Source organism: Panthera tigris, chromosome A3 (assembly GCF_018350195.1).
Source record: "Panthera tigris isolate Pti1 chromosome A3, P.tigris_Pti1_mat1.1, whole genome shotgun sequence".
Classification (NCBI taxonomy): Eukaryota; Metazoa; Chordata; class Mammalia; order Carnivora; family Felidae; genus Panthera; species Panthera tigris.
Window position 1 is genome coordinate 61197460 of NC_056662.1, and position 15424 is coordinate 61212883.

A 15424-nucleotide genomic window follows, 5' to 3' on the forward strand; every position below is an offset into this window, starting at 1 on the left:
CTTATAGGAAAATGTAAATCAGGAGTGGGCCTACTCCTGCCCAGCCCCTCTCCGCCACCAAGTGACCACCCAAGTAAATGAGTCAGAAGTCTTTGTATGCTTCCCTTCCCAAGGCATTTGCATTTTATTTTTTTTTATTAAAAAAAAATTTTTTTTAACCTTTATTTATTTTTGAGACAGAGAGAGACAGAGCATGAATGGGGGAGGTTCAGAGAGAGGGAGACACAGAATCTGAAACAGGCTCCAGGCTCTGAGCTGTCAGCACAGAGCCCGACTTGGGGCTCGAACTCATGGACTTGGGGCTCAAACTCATGGACCACGAGATCACAACCTGAGCTGAAGTCAGACGCTTAACCGACTGAGCCACCCAGGCACCCCATGACATTTGCATTTTAACAGGAGGCAAACTTATCTTGCCAAAGAGTAAAGCTCTAAGGGGAACGTCCTGCCTCAGCCCTGGACAAAGTCCTCTTGCAAGACCTCTCAGAAGCACAGCAGGTCAGCACTGGGGCCCACAGGGACACTAAGGATATCGCACCCGAATCCAAGGCTTAAAGGGAATGCTGTGGCCAGGTGGACATGAAGAGAGAATCATTATCTCCTGTGAGGAGTCTTGGACACCTAGCCTTGCTTTAAAATCCAAAGGAGGGGACGGAGAGTGCTTTTCTGGAGGTGGTGTTCCATTCTTCCTCAGGGAATGGTGTAACTTTAGAAAACACAGCATGTGAAACACACATCCCCAGAACTTCCCTGCAGTTTTCACTTCCCTCTCCTGGGGGCTGCTTCCTGAGCAGATGGCTGCTGAGTGGCTGAGCTGTCTGGCCTTACTCTCCTCCCAGTTTCTGGTTCTGGTGCAATGTGAGTGGCTCCTTAGGAAACACAGGAAACCAACCACAGGATGAAGCCCTGAACCACAAAACAGTCCTCTGCTCCCCAATACTGTGCGTGCAACGCTGGGCCATGGAGTCAACCACTCTGAAAGTAAAATCTCCAATTAACGTTAATCAATAGCAACTCAAAGGGCTTTTGTGGGGAAAAAAAAAGAATTTTCTTTTTTTCTTCTCTTTCTCCTCCTCCTCTTCCCCCTCCCCCTTCTTTTTTTTGGTAGTGGCAAAGGAACTGATATATATGCATTAGATGCTGCATAAAATTATTTTCCTAGCTTGAAGACCAAACTTGTAACATTTTCTCAGGGAATATTTCTTCACTACGCCTTTAGGAAAAAATCAAAGAGAAAAATTTGAAGTGTTTTAAATAGTTAAATCTGAAAATTACCACAGCCTTCTAATCTGTAACTCAGATGTTACTGATTCAGTTATCCATATGTTGCTACCCCATGAACAAATGCCACACACTGGAGCTACTTTTGTGTCACTGCCTGGAGTGTGGACCACAACCAGCTATCTGCTGTATACAAATATATATCTCACACAAGGCTACAGTATAAAAATAAATGCTGGGTCTTTAAGAAAACTTTTCAAGACCTCTGTTGTGGTTACTCCACCTACCTGCCCCCAAATCCATTCTGCCCTGCCCTGCTCCATACCTCAAGAGGGTGGCCCCATGGATGACACCACCTTATGTATTTACCTTGCTGGCCAGCTTCTAGACAGGGGGAGCCAATGGCAGGCCAGAGGTCAGAGGGCAGCAGGAGGAGAAAAGACTGGGGTGTCGGTTCCATACTCCTTCCCTGCCCTGTCTCTCTAGAACTATCTCCCACTCCTGCTAGTAGATTTAGATCTTACAGGGCTCCAGGAGTACCATTTCCTTCCACCCCTTCAGGTCTAGGGGTAACGACAACTTCCTGCTATTGCTGGTTGCTGGGGGCCCTGAATCCCTTTGGCCGCCCTAGACCTACGTCCACCTCTACAAACAGTCCCTCCATTTCTTCACTTGAACTGACTGAATGGGATTCTGTTTCCTGCTTGGCCCCTATTGATAAACCCTCCACACTCAGTTCTACTCCAGACAGGGAGGTCAATGACCATACTTAAACCTGCTGAGGGTAGGATTTGTGCTTATGAAAAAAACCTAGTACAGGACAATGCTGAGGTCTGCCCAGCTAAAAGCTCCAGCAAAGAGGGTTTTATTCAGCTTTAGGATGAAGAGACATTCTGGCTGTGATTTTTGTCACCTCAGGGATCCCCAGAGCTGATAGTCACCTTCCCACTCCAAAACATCAGGATACTAGACAGGAAACTTTTTAGATAATATTTAGAGTTGGTGGGAGTTTTTCTTCCCTTCTTTCAATTCCTTCCAGGGACTGGTATTCCCGATCAGGATTCTCTCCTTAAGACCTCAGCTGACTGTGGGACGATCACGAGGCTGGCAGCACTCTCCCTTCGGCATCCCCACCTGTCCCGTTGGAGCGCCTCTCTCTCTGAGACTTCAGCCCCACCTGGCCACATCTACCATCATCCCTCAAGGGCCCATATGGGGTCCCTTTCCCAGAAGTTAACTATCTCCAAGGTGCTGGCTTGAATGTGCAGGGGTCATTTTTCCTGTGATGGCAACATCACTGATGCACAGCCCAGATTTGTTAATACTCCGCCCAGACACCAGGGAATCTTACGTGCTGCTGAAAAGCAATTCACAATTGCTAGAAAGTCTTCCTACCATACTCGAGTATCAGCAGAACGAACTCAAGTTTTTCTAGTGGAATGAGGAAGGTTGACTAGTTGTAAAGGATTCTGGTGGGATGCTTCCTTCCTCCCTTTATTTTTTATTTTATTTATTTTAAAATTTATTTATTTTGAGAAAGAGAGAGAGAGCATGGGAGGGGCAGAGAGAGGAGAGAGAGAGAAAATCTGAAGTAGGCTCCACGCTGTCAGCACAGAGCCCGATATGGGCAAGAAGTCACAAAACATGAGATAATGACCTGAGTGGAAACCAAGAGTCAGATGCTTAACTGACTGAGCCACCCAGGGACCCTTTATTTTATTTTTTTAAAATGTTTATTTATTTATTTTGAGAGACAGAGAGAGCACGAGTAGAAGAGGGGCAGAGAGAGAGAGACAGAGAGAGAGAGAGACAGAGAGAGAGAGAGAGAGAGAGACAGCTCTGACAGCTCATAGCCTGATTCAGGGCTAGATCTCACCATCCTTGAGATCATGATCTGAGCCAAAATCAGAGTCAGATGCACCTGACTGAGGCATCCAGGTGCCCCTATTCTGACTCCATTTTATACAACTCAAAGAAATGTCTAAGTCTTTCCAACCAACATTCTCCTGTACAGTGCCAAACTCACTGTTTTCCTGACAGTGTTTTCCAATCCAAATGGTCTCTCTCCTTCTCTCACTTTCCAAGTTCCACCTCACCCAGCCTCACCTGTATCCTCCCTACACTCTTTCTCTTGGATGATTTCTCACGGAATGGAGCACTCATTGCACCATTCCTAAAGACCACAGACTCCAGATTCCTTTCTAGTCACAACTTGGAGAAATAAACATGGGTAGCCGGCTGTGTAGCTATGTTTCCATGACCTCTTTTAGGGTTGCTTACAGGTGCTTACAGCTTCACAAGATTTTCTGCTTCCAGATTTTCCAAGGCTTGGGTCAATGTTATGAGTATGGAGAGCCTGTTGGGTCTTTCTGGGCCTGGGTTCTGCAGGATTTGCTCTGGAGAACAACGCTTAGGTAGTAAGGAAATGTAGGATACCATGGCTGGGCTGCCTAGACCAGGCTCCCAGGGAGAACTATGGAAGGTTAATTATAATTCAGATGCCCAGTGGTGATTTCTACCATAGCATAGCTCTGATTAGCCAATGATGGTGAAATCTGCAATCATGGCAATAAAAGAAGAGTGAGCAGAGGTAGTTTTCAAGGGGAATTTAAATTTTCAGCCTTCAGATTTCTTTTCATTATGTGGTCAGTGAGCCAAGCACCTGTCTCTAGGGACACCACAGAACTAGCAGATTATGGAAATAGGGGAAGCAATTCTTTAGTTATGTGCAGAATGTGACCATGGTGGGCAGAGCAGGTGGGATGATGGTTCTCCCCTCAGGTCTGATCCTGAGGCCAGCAAAAGACTACCAGGTAAAGCTTGAGTAGAAAAAGCAAGGTACAGGCTAGCCTAACACTAACATGTACAGCCACTTCTTCCCACATTTGATCTTGATCAACAAGAAAAGTCACGAAGCTGCCCCAAACTCAGGAACCAGTGGGGTGACTACAGATCAGAGAGTCACAGACATCCAGACTCCATAGCATGCTGTGGCATGGACCAAATCCACTGGCCACCCCCTTCTGACTGTGTGTGGGCTTTCCGATTAGATGCCCATTCCTAACAAACTTTAGTCACCTTTTGCTACATGTTATCAATAAACTCTAGGGGACCTTAATAAAAAAAACAGATGCTTTCTTGCTCCCCAATTTACAATCATTCATCAAAATCTTTGGCCTTTGCTGACGGAATTTATGATCAGACTATGTTTATATATGAGTCAGTGAAAATGACTTTCATCTGTGGTGAATTTTCCCCCTAGGGGTCTCACAAGCCCTTGCCATCTTGAGCTTTGGTCCCAACCAATGTTTGTCACAAGAGGAGATTGAGACCTGTTAGTGGATTATGAAGTCAAACCAGTGGAGCATGGCAGACATGGAATAAAAACATCTCATAATACATCACACATCATGAGGAGAAATATCATTATAAGAAAACACTATACAAACTATCCCATTGCCGAGGGCCATGCTAAGAGTGCAAAGAACTCTGAAGAGAAGATGCCAAGTATGATACCCCCTCCTCCCATTCATTACCAGTGGAAAACTGTCCTGAGCACATGGACCTCATTGGAACAGACAGTGGGGACTTTACACACCCTATGTGGGGGCAGGGTGGTAAAGGGAGAGCCTTAGCCCCCGACCAAGAAGGGGGCAGCAGTGGACCCACTGATACCATTACATGCACTGTCTTCTCTCACTCTAGCTCATGCCTCAAGTTCCCACCATCTCTTCTTCCTTTCCTTCTTTATGAAGATCTTGAAACAAAATCTTTACTTCCTGTACTTACTTTTCTTCACTTCTACCCACTACACCCACTGCAAACTGGTTTCTGTTCCCACAATTCCACTGAAATTATTCTAAGATCACTAATAATCAAATGGCTTGGAGACATCATTCTGTATGACTTTTCAAAACTTCTCAGTAGAAACTTTAACAATGGATGTAGCAAGAGCAGGTTTTCAGGGACAGTTAATTATTCACTTTGTCTTCTTGACCCTTGGGTACCCACAGGGCATCCAGTGAGGAGGGCCAACAGACAGCCACATGTTTGAAGGCCTCATATGGTGCCTCCCAAGGGAATACTAAATAATTCTTTGGGGAAGTCACTTTGTTTGAATAACATTAATAGGCATAAGATGTTTTGTGATAAAATTTTTGCTTTCTGCACAAAGACACTTTTCTACAATGGAGGGGGAAAGTGTGATTTGTAGGGGAAAAATAAAGAAAAACAAACAAAACCAAAAGAGAATCCAAGAATCCAGAGCAGCAAATGCAGAATTTAAAATCAAGGAAAGCCAGGGGAGCCTGTGTGGCTCAGTTGGTTGAGCATCTAACTTCTGAATTTGGCTCAGGTCATGATCCCAGGGTCACGGGATCAAGCCCTGCATTGATTATCTCTCTCCTTCTGCCCCTGCTTAAGATTCTCTCTCTCTCTCTCTCTCTCTCTCTCTCTCTCTCCTTCTGCCCCTCTCCCACACTCATGGTCTCTCTCTAATTAAAAAAAAATTTTTTTTTTAATTTTAAATCAAGCAAAGCCAGTATCACTTAGCAAAGACTAAATCCAAAAAAGATGAATCTCAAGGGTTAGTTCTTTGGGGGTATATCTGTTAGTGAATATATAGTGAATATAAAAAAAGTATATAGAATTCAGTAAGATTTAAGACGATCTATTCCAGGTCCACACACACCCATGTACAGTCAGAAAGGGGGTGTTATATTGGTAACAAGTATTTAGAGCCCCAAAATATTCATGTCCTTTGAACAAAGGATTCCACTCCTAAGAATCTGTCCTAACAAAAAAATACACCATGGAAGCCATTAAGATGTGTGAAAGAGAAAACTGAAAAATATCCCAAATGTCTAACATTCAGTGAAGAATTAAATAAATCATGGTATAATACACACCATGAAATATTATGTAGTCACAAAAAGTCAATCTGAGAGTCGCAAAACACAGAGAAAGTATATGAGAAAATGCTAACTTAAAAGCAGAAAATGACATTTTTCAAAGAAGACACACAGATGGCCAACAGACACATAAAAAGATTCTCAATATCACTCATCATCAGGGAAATGTAAACCAAAACCACAAGGAGATATCCTCTCACACCAGTGAGAATTGCTAGTATCAAAAAGACAAGAAATAACAAGTGTTGGTGAGGATGTGGAGAAAAAGGAACTCTTGTGCACTGTTGGTGGGAATGTAAATTGATGCAGCTACTGTGGAAAATAGTATGGACGTTCCTCAAAAATTAAAAAATAGAATTGCCATATGATCCAGTAATTCCATCACTGGGTGTTTACCCAAAGAAAATGAAAATCCTCATTCAAAAAGATACCTTACCCCTATGTTTATTGCAACATTATTTACAGTAGCCAAGATGTGGAAGCAACCCAAGGGTCCATTGATAGATGAATGGATAAAGAAGGTGTGGCATACACACACATACACAATGGAATATTACTCAGCCATAAAAAGGATGAAATCTTGCCATCTGTGACAACATGGATGGACCTAGAGGGTATCATGCTAAGTGAAATAAGTCAGACAGAGAAAGGCAAATACCATATGATTTCATTTATATGCGGAATCTAAAAAACAAAACAAATGAACAAACAAAAAGAAGAAGAAACAGAGCCATAAATACAGAGAACAAACTGATGGCTGCCAGAGAGAAAGGGGTTGGGGATGGGCAAAAGGGGTAAAGGGGAGGAAGTGGTACAGGCCTGAATGAATAAGTCCTGGGGATGAAACGTACAGCATAGGGAATATAGTCAATGGTACCGTACTAGTGTTGTATGGTGACAGAGGGTATCTACACTGTGATGAGCATAGCATAACATACTAAATTGTCAAAGCACTATATTGTACACTTGAAATTAATATAACGCTGTGTATCACCTATAATTAAAGAAAAGAGGAGAATATGAAATAATTATGGAGCTTATGACTGCTTCTATATAAAAAATTTATTCAAGGAGGAAAAGAAAGCTAAAAGTAAGTGATCCAAAGTGGTAATAATAAGGCAGTTGGATTAGAAATCATTTTTTTCTTTTTGAAAAGTTTGTTTTATTAGTAATAATTACTAACACTTGGGGGGGGGGGCTTTCAACATGAAGTACTTTAAGAAGTCATTTTACTCCCATAATAACCCTGTGAGACAAATACTAGTAATATTCCTATTTTACAGATTAAAAGACCTAAGATTCAGATGGAGTACCTAGCCAAGATAACATAGGGATTAGGTAGCATATCTGAGGCTGGACCCTGCTGTGGCTCAAATCAAAGTTCAGGCCTTTGATCACTACATTAGACTTCTGTTTAGTTTCGTTTAAAAAAAAAAAAAAAGGCCACAGTAAAATCGAATGGCATTTCCTTTCTGTTGAAAGGAAGTCCTGTCACTTTAATGGGCTGGCTCTAACTCTTTTAGAAATCGGTGTGGAGGGGGGTGCGGGAGGGGGTAGGAAGGCCAATGCAGGGATGGCAATGACTTGGGACAGGAGGGAGGAAGGACATATCAACACCTCCATGGCACCTACCTCTCCTCTCTTGTTCACATAATTCTCCTTCTTGGCAGCCTCCTGGAGTTCCATGGCCTGTTGGATATACATTTTCCCAGCTAGGATTTCATTTTCCAGCATTGACAGCTCCTTCAGTGAAATGGGCCAATTCAACCGTTCTAATGCCCCATTTAAAGCTGCCTTGTTTTCCAAGTACCGCATTGGCTTGTATGCATCTAACCTAAAAAGAAAAAAAAAAAAAAAACCAAAGAAAGTGATCATAATGGAAACAACATGGAAAGATACTTTTCAGTAAAACCTCTCCTGAGAACCATCTCTCAGACAGATGTTAGATATCAGTTGACACAATGATGGGCACACCCTCTGGTCCATCAGAGGACCACTGTGGTGGCTTGCATGAGTTAAAAATGACCATCTCTGTGAATTACAATAGGCACTCTTCCCTACTACCTAATTTGATTATCTGACTTTAAAGAAGTTTTACACACATAGCTTTATTTTCAATTTTTTTGGCATATTTGGAACTCATTCCTTTCTCCCTAGGCCCAACATTTGGCAGGACCAAAAATGAGCTTCAAAGAGATTTCACATGCTATGCCCAGCAGTAACCCTGGGAACACAGCAAAGCAAAGGGAAGGGAAGCAAAACATAAGCCAAATATTTGCCTCAGTGCAGTAATTCTTGTACCAGTTCACTCTAGCTATTTTGATCTCCTCTCCTTTTATAAGCCTAAACAGGCCTAAACTTTCTGGCTTCATTGTTTTGGGACACAAAGAACAGAAGGCAAACATTCTATGAGCTGATGAATACAGGCTGTGGGACTCCAGGGGAAGCCAGTGTGGTGTGATGGAATCTACTTCCAGTCCAGCTTCTGCTGCATCAGACACGCCTGGAGGGGGAGAGAAAGAAAGAGGAGGAGGGGGAGAGAAAGAAAGAGGAGAAGAGGGAGAGAGGCAGGGGAGCATGAGGAAGAAAGAGAGGGAGCAACAGAGAGAGTGGAAGGCATTTCATAATTATCATTTTCTTACTGCTGAAAGCATCACTTCCTTTAGATTTAGGGTATTGAAAGAGTACAGTTTAAACCCGGCACAGCCACAGGACTCAATCCACAAACAAACCTATCTCCAGATAACAGAAAAAATTCTTATTAAAAAATCTGAATTGGAGTGATGTCATTAAGATGGTGGAATAAGAACCCCCGGGCTCCCATTCATACCCCCAAGCCCCCAATCAGGAAATACTGACTAATCAATATATGGACCAAATTCCCTTTGTGAGAATTCCGGAAACCAGTTAAGAACTTACAGCACTCAAGATGAACTCGAAGCTAAAAAAGAATAGTGGATTAAAGTGGATAAAAAAGGTTGTTGCATTTTGCTTTCCTAGTCCCCCTGCTTCCCTGATATAGGGCAGCACAAGTGGGAGACAACTTGTAAATTGTGGCTTCCCCCTTGGGAGGGAAGGAGGATTGGAACGTGCATCCAATATTCTGGAGTTTTGGGAGGCTTCCCAAGGGACTGGTTTCCATCTTATCTGACTCAGAACACTGATGGGAATGGTGATATATTCTGGATACAGGTTAGGGGTAGCTTAAGAAAAAAGAGGACTATCCATGGCTTATTGCAGCACCAGAGACACTGCAATACCAAAAACAGACACCAGGGGGAGAAAGAGATTATGGGCTTCTGAGAAGGAAGCGGCAAACCTATTTGACAGAAATTTCATATACAAGCCTGGAGAAGACATATCCCAGAAAAGGTTTGAAAGATCCCCAGAATCTCTAACCCAGATGACTGGTGATGGTCATTTCCTATAAGAAGCTAGTCTAAAAAAAAAAAAGAAGAAGAAGCTAGTCTATAAAGACCAGGAGAAGTGTCCTTTTTCGAATATTCAAATCTCCACTAAAGATTCTAAGGCATACAAAGAAACAGGGAAAGGTGGCCCAATCAAAGGAATAAAGTACGTCTTCAGAAATCTTCCCTAAAGAAATGGAGATCTGTGGAACATAAGGGAAGGGAAACAACAATAATATAAAAACAGGGAGGGGACAAAACATAAGAGACTCTTAAATATGGAGAACAAACAGAAGGTTACTGGAGGGGTTGTGGAAGGGTGAATGGGCTAAATGGGTACGGGGCATTAAGGAATCTACTCCTGAAATTATTGTTGCACTATATGCTGACTAATTTGGATGTAAATTAAAAAAAATTAAATTAAAAAAAAAAGAAATGGAGATCTATGAACAACGTGACAAAAAAATTCAAAATAACTGTCCTAAAGATTTCAATGAGCTCGAAGAGAACACAGACAACTACATAGGATCAGGAAAATGATGCATGAACAAAGTAAGAATATCAACAAAAATATAGAAACTATAAAAAAGAGAACTATAAAAAAGAAATTCTGGATGTGAAGAATATAATAACTGAAATGAAAAAATCTCTAGAGAAGTTTAAAAGCAGACTTGATCAAGCAGAAAAAAAAATCAGCAAATTATTACTACTTTAAGCCATAAATTGTTACAAGAGACAAAGGAGGATATTATATAATGATACAAGGGTCAATCCACCAGGAAGATATGACAATTATAGATATATATGCACCAGTGTCAGAGCTCTCAAATACATGAAGCAAATATTGACAGAATTGAAGAAAGAAATAGATAGCAACATAATAAAAGTAAGAGATTTCAATCCCCATTTTCCACTATTGATAGAACAACCAGACAGATGATCAATAAGGAAACAGAGTACTTGAACAATACCATAGACTGACTGGATCTAATAGGTGTGTACAGAATATACTACTAGCCAACAGTAGGATACATATTCTTCATATGTGCACATGAAACATTCTCTGGGACAGACTACATGTTAGGCCATGAAACAAGTGTTACAAGTTTTCAAAATCGATGGGGCACCTCGGTGGCTCAGTCGGTTAAGTGTCCGACTTCAGATCAGGTCATGATCTCATGGTTCACGACTTTGAGCCCTGCATCAAGCTCAGAGCCTGGAGCCTGCTTCAGAGTCTGTGTATCCCCCTCTCTCTGCCCCTCCCCCACTTGTACTCTGTCTCTCTCTCTCTCAAAAATAAACAGAAAAAAAAAGTTTTCAAAATGGAAATCATAAAAGACTATCTTCTCTAATCACAATGGCACAAAATTAGAAAATTAAAAGCAGATGGAAATTAAACACCACACTCTTAAACAGCCAATGGGTCAAAGAAGAAATCACAAGGGAGATTAGAAAATATCTTGAGATACATGAAAATGAAAACACAAAATAACAAAATATATGAAATACCATAAAACCAGTACTGGGAGAAAAAATTTATTGTGCTAAATACTTACATTAAAAAAGAAGAAAGATCTCAAACCAATAGCCTAGAAAAAGAACAAACTAAATCCAAAGTTAGCAGAAGGAAGGAAAATATATAGAGCAGAAATAGGTAAAATAGATTACAAAAAAAAAAAATAGAAAAAAATCAATGAAAGTGTTGATTTTTAGAAAGAATAACATAACTGAAAAATGTTCAGCTAGATTAACTAAGAAAAAAAAGAGGGAAGACTCAAATAACCAGAATCAGAAAGGAAAAAGGAGACATTACAAGTAAAGCTACAGAAATAAAAGGGGTTAGGAGAAACTGCTATAATCATTTATACACACAAACTGGATAACCTAGAAGAAAAGGATAGAAGCCTAGAAACACACTATCAGCTAGACTGAATCATGAAGAAATAAAAAAATCTGAGGAGACCTATAACTAGAAAGGAGACTGATTCAGTAAACACATACCTTCCAACAAATATAAGCTCAGTACCAAATAGCTTTAGTGGAGAATTCTACCAAACATTTAAAGAATTAACACCAATCTTCTTTAAATACTTCCAAAACTGCAGAGGAAGGAGTATTTCCAGACTCATTCTATGCGGCCAGCATTTCCCCATACCAAAGCCAGACAAAAATACTACAAGGAAGCTACAGGCCAATAACCCTTATGAACACTGATGCAAAAATCTTCAACAAAACATTAGCAAACAAATATAACAGCCTATTAAAAGGATTATATACCATTAAATGTGAGATTTGTTCCTGTAATGCAAGGATGATTCCATATAAAAATTGATGTGACACATCATATTAACAATGAAGGAAAAAAACCACTTGATCATCTCAAGTGATGCAGAAGAATCATTTGACAAAATTCACACCCTTTCATGGAAAAAAAAGAAAAGACACCCAATAAGCCAGAATAGAAGGAAACTACCTGAACATAGTAAAGGCCTCATATGAAAAGCCCACAGCTAACATCATCCTCAACAGTCAATAACTGGAAACTTTTCCTCTCAGAACAGAACAAAGCAAGAATGTCCACTCTTACTATTTTTATTAAGCAAAGTACTGAAGTCCTATCCAGAGAAATTGGATAAGAAAAAGAAACTAAAAAAACATCCAAACTGGAAAGAAATAAAATCATATCTGTTCACAGATGACACGATTTTATATGTAGAAACCCCTAAAGATCCCATAAAAATATTATTAGAACTAATAAATAAATTCAACAAAGTAGCAGGATAAAATATCAACACAGAAAAATCAGTTTTGTTTCTATACCCTACGAATGCACAATCCAAAAAGGTAATTAAGACAATAATCCCACTTAAAATAGCACCAAAAAGAGTAAGATACTTAGGAATAAAATTAACCAAGGATGTAAAAGATTTGTACACTGTAAACTATAAAACATCATGGGAAAAAACATTAAAAAGATGCAAATAAACGGGAAAGACATGCTGTATTCATGAATTAGAAGACTTAATATTGTTAAAATATCCATACTACCCAAATTAATCTACAGATTCAATGCAGTCCCTATCAAAATCTCAATGGCATGTTTTGCAGAAGTAGAAAAAATCATCCTAATTCATGAAACCTCAAGGGGCTCCAAATAGCCAAACAATCTTGAAAAAGAACAAAGTTGAAGGCCTCACATTTCCTGATTTCAGGACATATTATACAAAGCTACCATAATCAAAATGCTGTGGTACTGACATAAAGACAAACATGATCAGTGGAACAGAATAAAGAGTCTAGAAATAAACTCCTATGTGTATGCATATATAGATGGTCAAATGATCATCAAAGGTGCCAAGACCTCACCATGGAGGAAAGGACCATCTCTGACAAATGGTTCTGGTAAAACTGGATATCCACATGCAAAAGAATGAAGCTGGAACCCTTAATGTATACCATATATAAAAATTAACTCAAAACAAAATGGATTAAAGACCTGAACAGAAGGCCAAAAACTATAAAACTCCTAAAAAAATATATAGGGGGAAAGCTTCATGATATTGGATTTGGCAATGATTTCTTGGATAGAACACCCGAAGCCCAGACACAAATGCAAACATAGACAAATGGGACTACATCAAACATAAAAACCGCATCAGAGGAAGATATCAAGAGAGTATAAAGACAACCTTTGGAATGAAAGAAAGTATCTGAAAATCATCTACTGGAGGGGCGCCTGGATGGCTCAGTCAGTTGAGCATCCAACTCTTGGTTTCAGCTCAGGTCATGTTCTCACGATGGTGAGATAAATCCCGTGTCGGGCCCTGGGCTGGCAGCGCACAGCCTGCTTGGGATCCCCTCTCTTCCTCTCTCTCTGCCCCTTCTCTTCTCTCTCTCTCTTTCAAAGTAAATAGATAAACTTAAAAAAAAAGAAAAAGGAAAATCATCTATCTGATAAGTGGTTAAAATCCAGAATATATGAAGAACTCCTACACCTCAACAACGACAAAATAATCCAATTAAAAATGAGCAAAGACCTTGAATAACATTTCTCCAAAGAAGATATACTCATGGCCAACAAGCATGTGAAAGAATAGTTAACATTACTGATCATTAGGGGTGCCTGGGTGGCTTAGTCAGTTGAGCATCTGACCTCGGCTCGGGTCATGATCTCACGGCTTGTGGGTTTGGGCCCTGCGTTGGGATCTGTGCTGACAGTTCAGAGCCTGGAGCCTGCTTCGAATTCTGTCTCTCCCTCTCTCTCTCTCCCCCTCCCCCATTCATGCTCTGTCTCTCAAAAAATAAATATTAAAAAAATTTTTTTTAATTACTGAGCGTTAAGAAAATGCAAATGAAAACCACAATGAGTTATCACTTTACACCCACGAGGCCACCAGGATGGCTTTAGTTACACACACACACACACACACACACACACACACATACACATGTATGTAAAATATAAAAGTAAATATATATAAAGGTAAAATAACAAATGTTGGCAAGGATGTGGAGAAACAGGAACCCTCATACATTGCTGGTAAGAATGTAAAATAGTGCAGTTGCCCTGAAGAAGTTTGGTGGCTCCTCAAAAAGTTAAACATAGATTACCCTGTGACCCAGAAAATCCACCCCTAGATATGTTCCCAAGAGAAATGCAAGCATATGTCCACAAAGCAACTTCTACATGAATGTATATGGTAGCCTTGTCCTTAGTAGCCCCAAAGTGGAAACAACCCGAATAGCCACCAATGGATAAATAGCTGGTATATACATAATGGATCAATGCAGAAGCATAAAAGGAAATGAAATACTATGCATGCTGCAACTGGGAAACATCGTTTTTACAAAACTAAGTGAAAGAAGCCAGACATGAAATGTCACATGTTGTATGATCCCTTTCTTATGAACTACCCAGAACAGGCAAATGCACAGAGACAGAAAGCAGACTAGTGGTTACCAGAGGGGGAGAGAGGTTTGGGGAAGGATTACATAATAGGTAGAAGGTGTTTCTTCTGAGGTGATAAGGGAGGGGGGTGGTTGTACATTTTGAATAAATACCACTGACTGTACACTTTAAAACAGTTAATTGTAGGTTATATGACTTTCACCAAAATAAAAAAAGAAAGTAAAGAGGAACTGGCTTACTTTTCTTTTTCCTCTTGAGATAACGCTTGCCAAACAATTTTATTCAAGCGCCTGTTTAAAAAAATCAATGATTAGTTAGTAGCAGTACTTTCATTTCATGGCACAAGGTTGACCCCAGGCTCTGAAGGGCACAGCAGGAAGCTCCCAAGCCAAGTGACGCATCCATTGGACCATGCCACTGCCATTTGCTTAAAGATATTGGATGGGAGTATCTCCCTTCCTTGGCATCACTGCAGAAGCCTCATGGCTTTGTAGCAGTTGTGTTAAATACTAAAGGAGGGCACAGGTCTCCACTGAATCAGGTGAAACCCAGGCTAAGAAATGGCAGTAAACAAAAGGGCTGTGATTTTCTTGGCACGAAGGGGTCTCTAAACACTTGTTGTTTTTCTTCCTATGGAAGAGTATAACTGTGCCCTTAGTTTACCTTCTATAGATATTCTTCTACCTGGATTTTCAGAGCAAAGGGGGCTAAAGGGGTCAGAAATAATAGATCAGGACACATTTTAGAGATCAACCAGCCTGACCAACTTGTTTTCCAAATGAGGCCACTGGGAGGGACAAGCAGATGAGGTGTCCTGCTCATTCATCATGGCTGGTGGGCAGTGGCAGTGCTGAAACTTTCTGAAGCTCATCCCTGAATATGTTTGTGGAGAGGCAATGTCAACCCAACAGGAAAGGAGGAGGCTGACGCCAGTGGTTTCTATGGGGTCGTCACAGCTTCTGTTCTTGTTATGAATC

General features: G+C 40.6%; 1 protein-coding gene across 3 annotated transcripts in view; it reads right to left on the reverse strand.

Annotated features, from left to right (window-relative positions):
- Positions 1-15424, reverse strand: part of VWA3B (von Willebrand factor A domain containing 3B) — a 204806-nt gene that overhangs the window by 29358 nt on the left and 160024 nt on the right. For all 3 annotated transcript variants that reach the window (XM_042981227.1, XM_042981228.1, XM_042981229.1), the window contains exons 21-22: positions 14687-14737; positions 7764-7965 (exon numbers count right to left, since the gene is read on the reverse strand). In XM_042981227.1, the coding sequence (XP_042837161.1) occupies positions 7764-7965; positions 14687-14737 (253 nt within the window). The remainder of the gene's footprint in view (positions 1-7763; positions 7966-14686; positions 14738-15424) is intronic.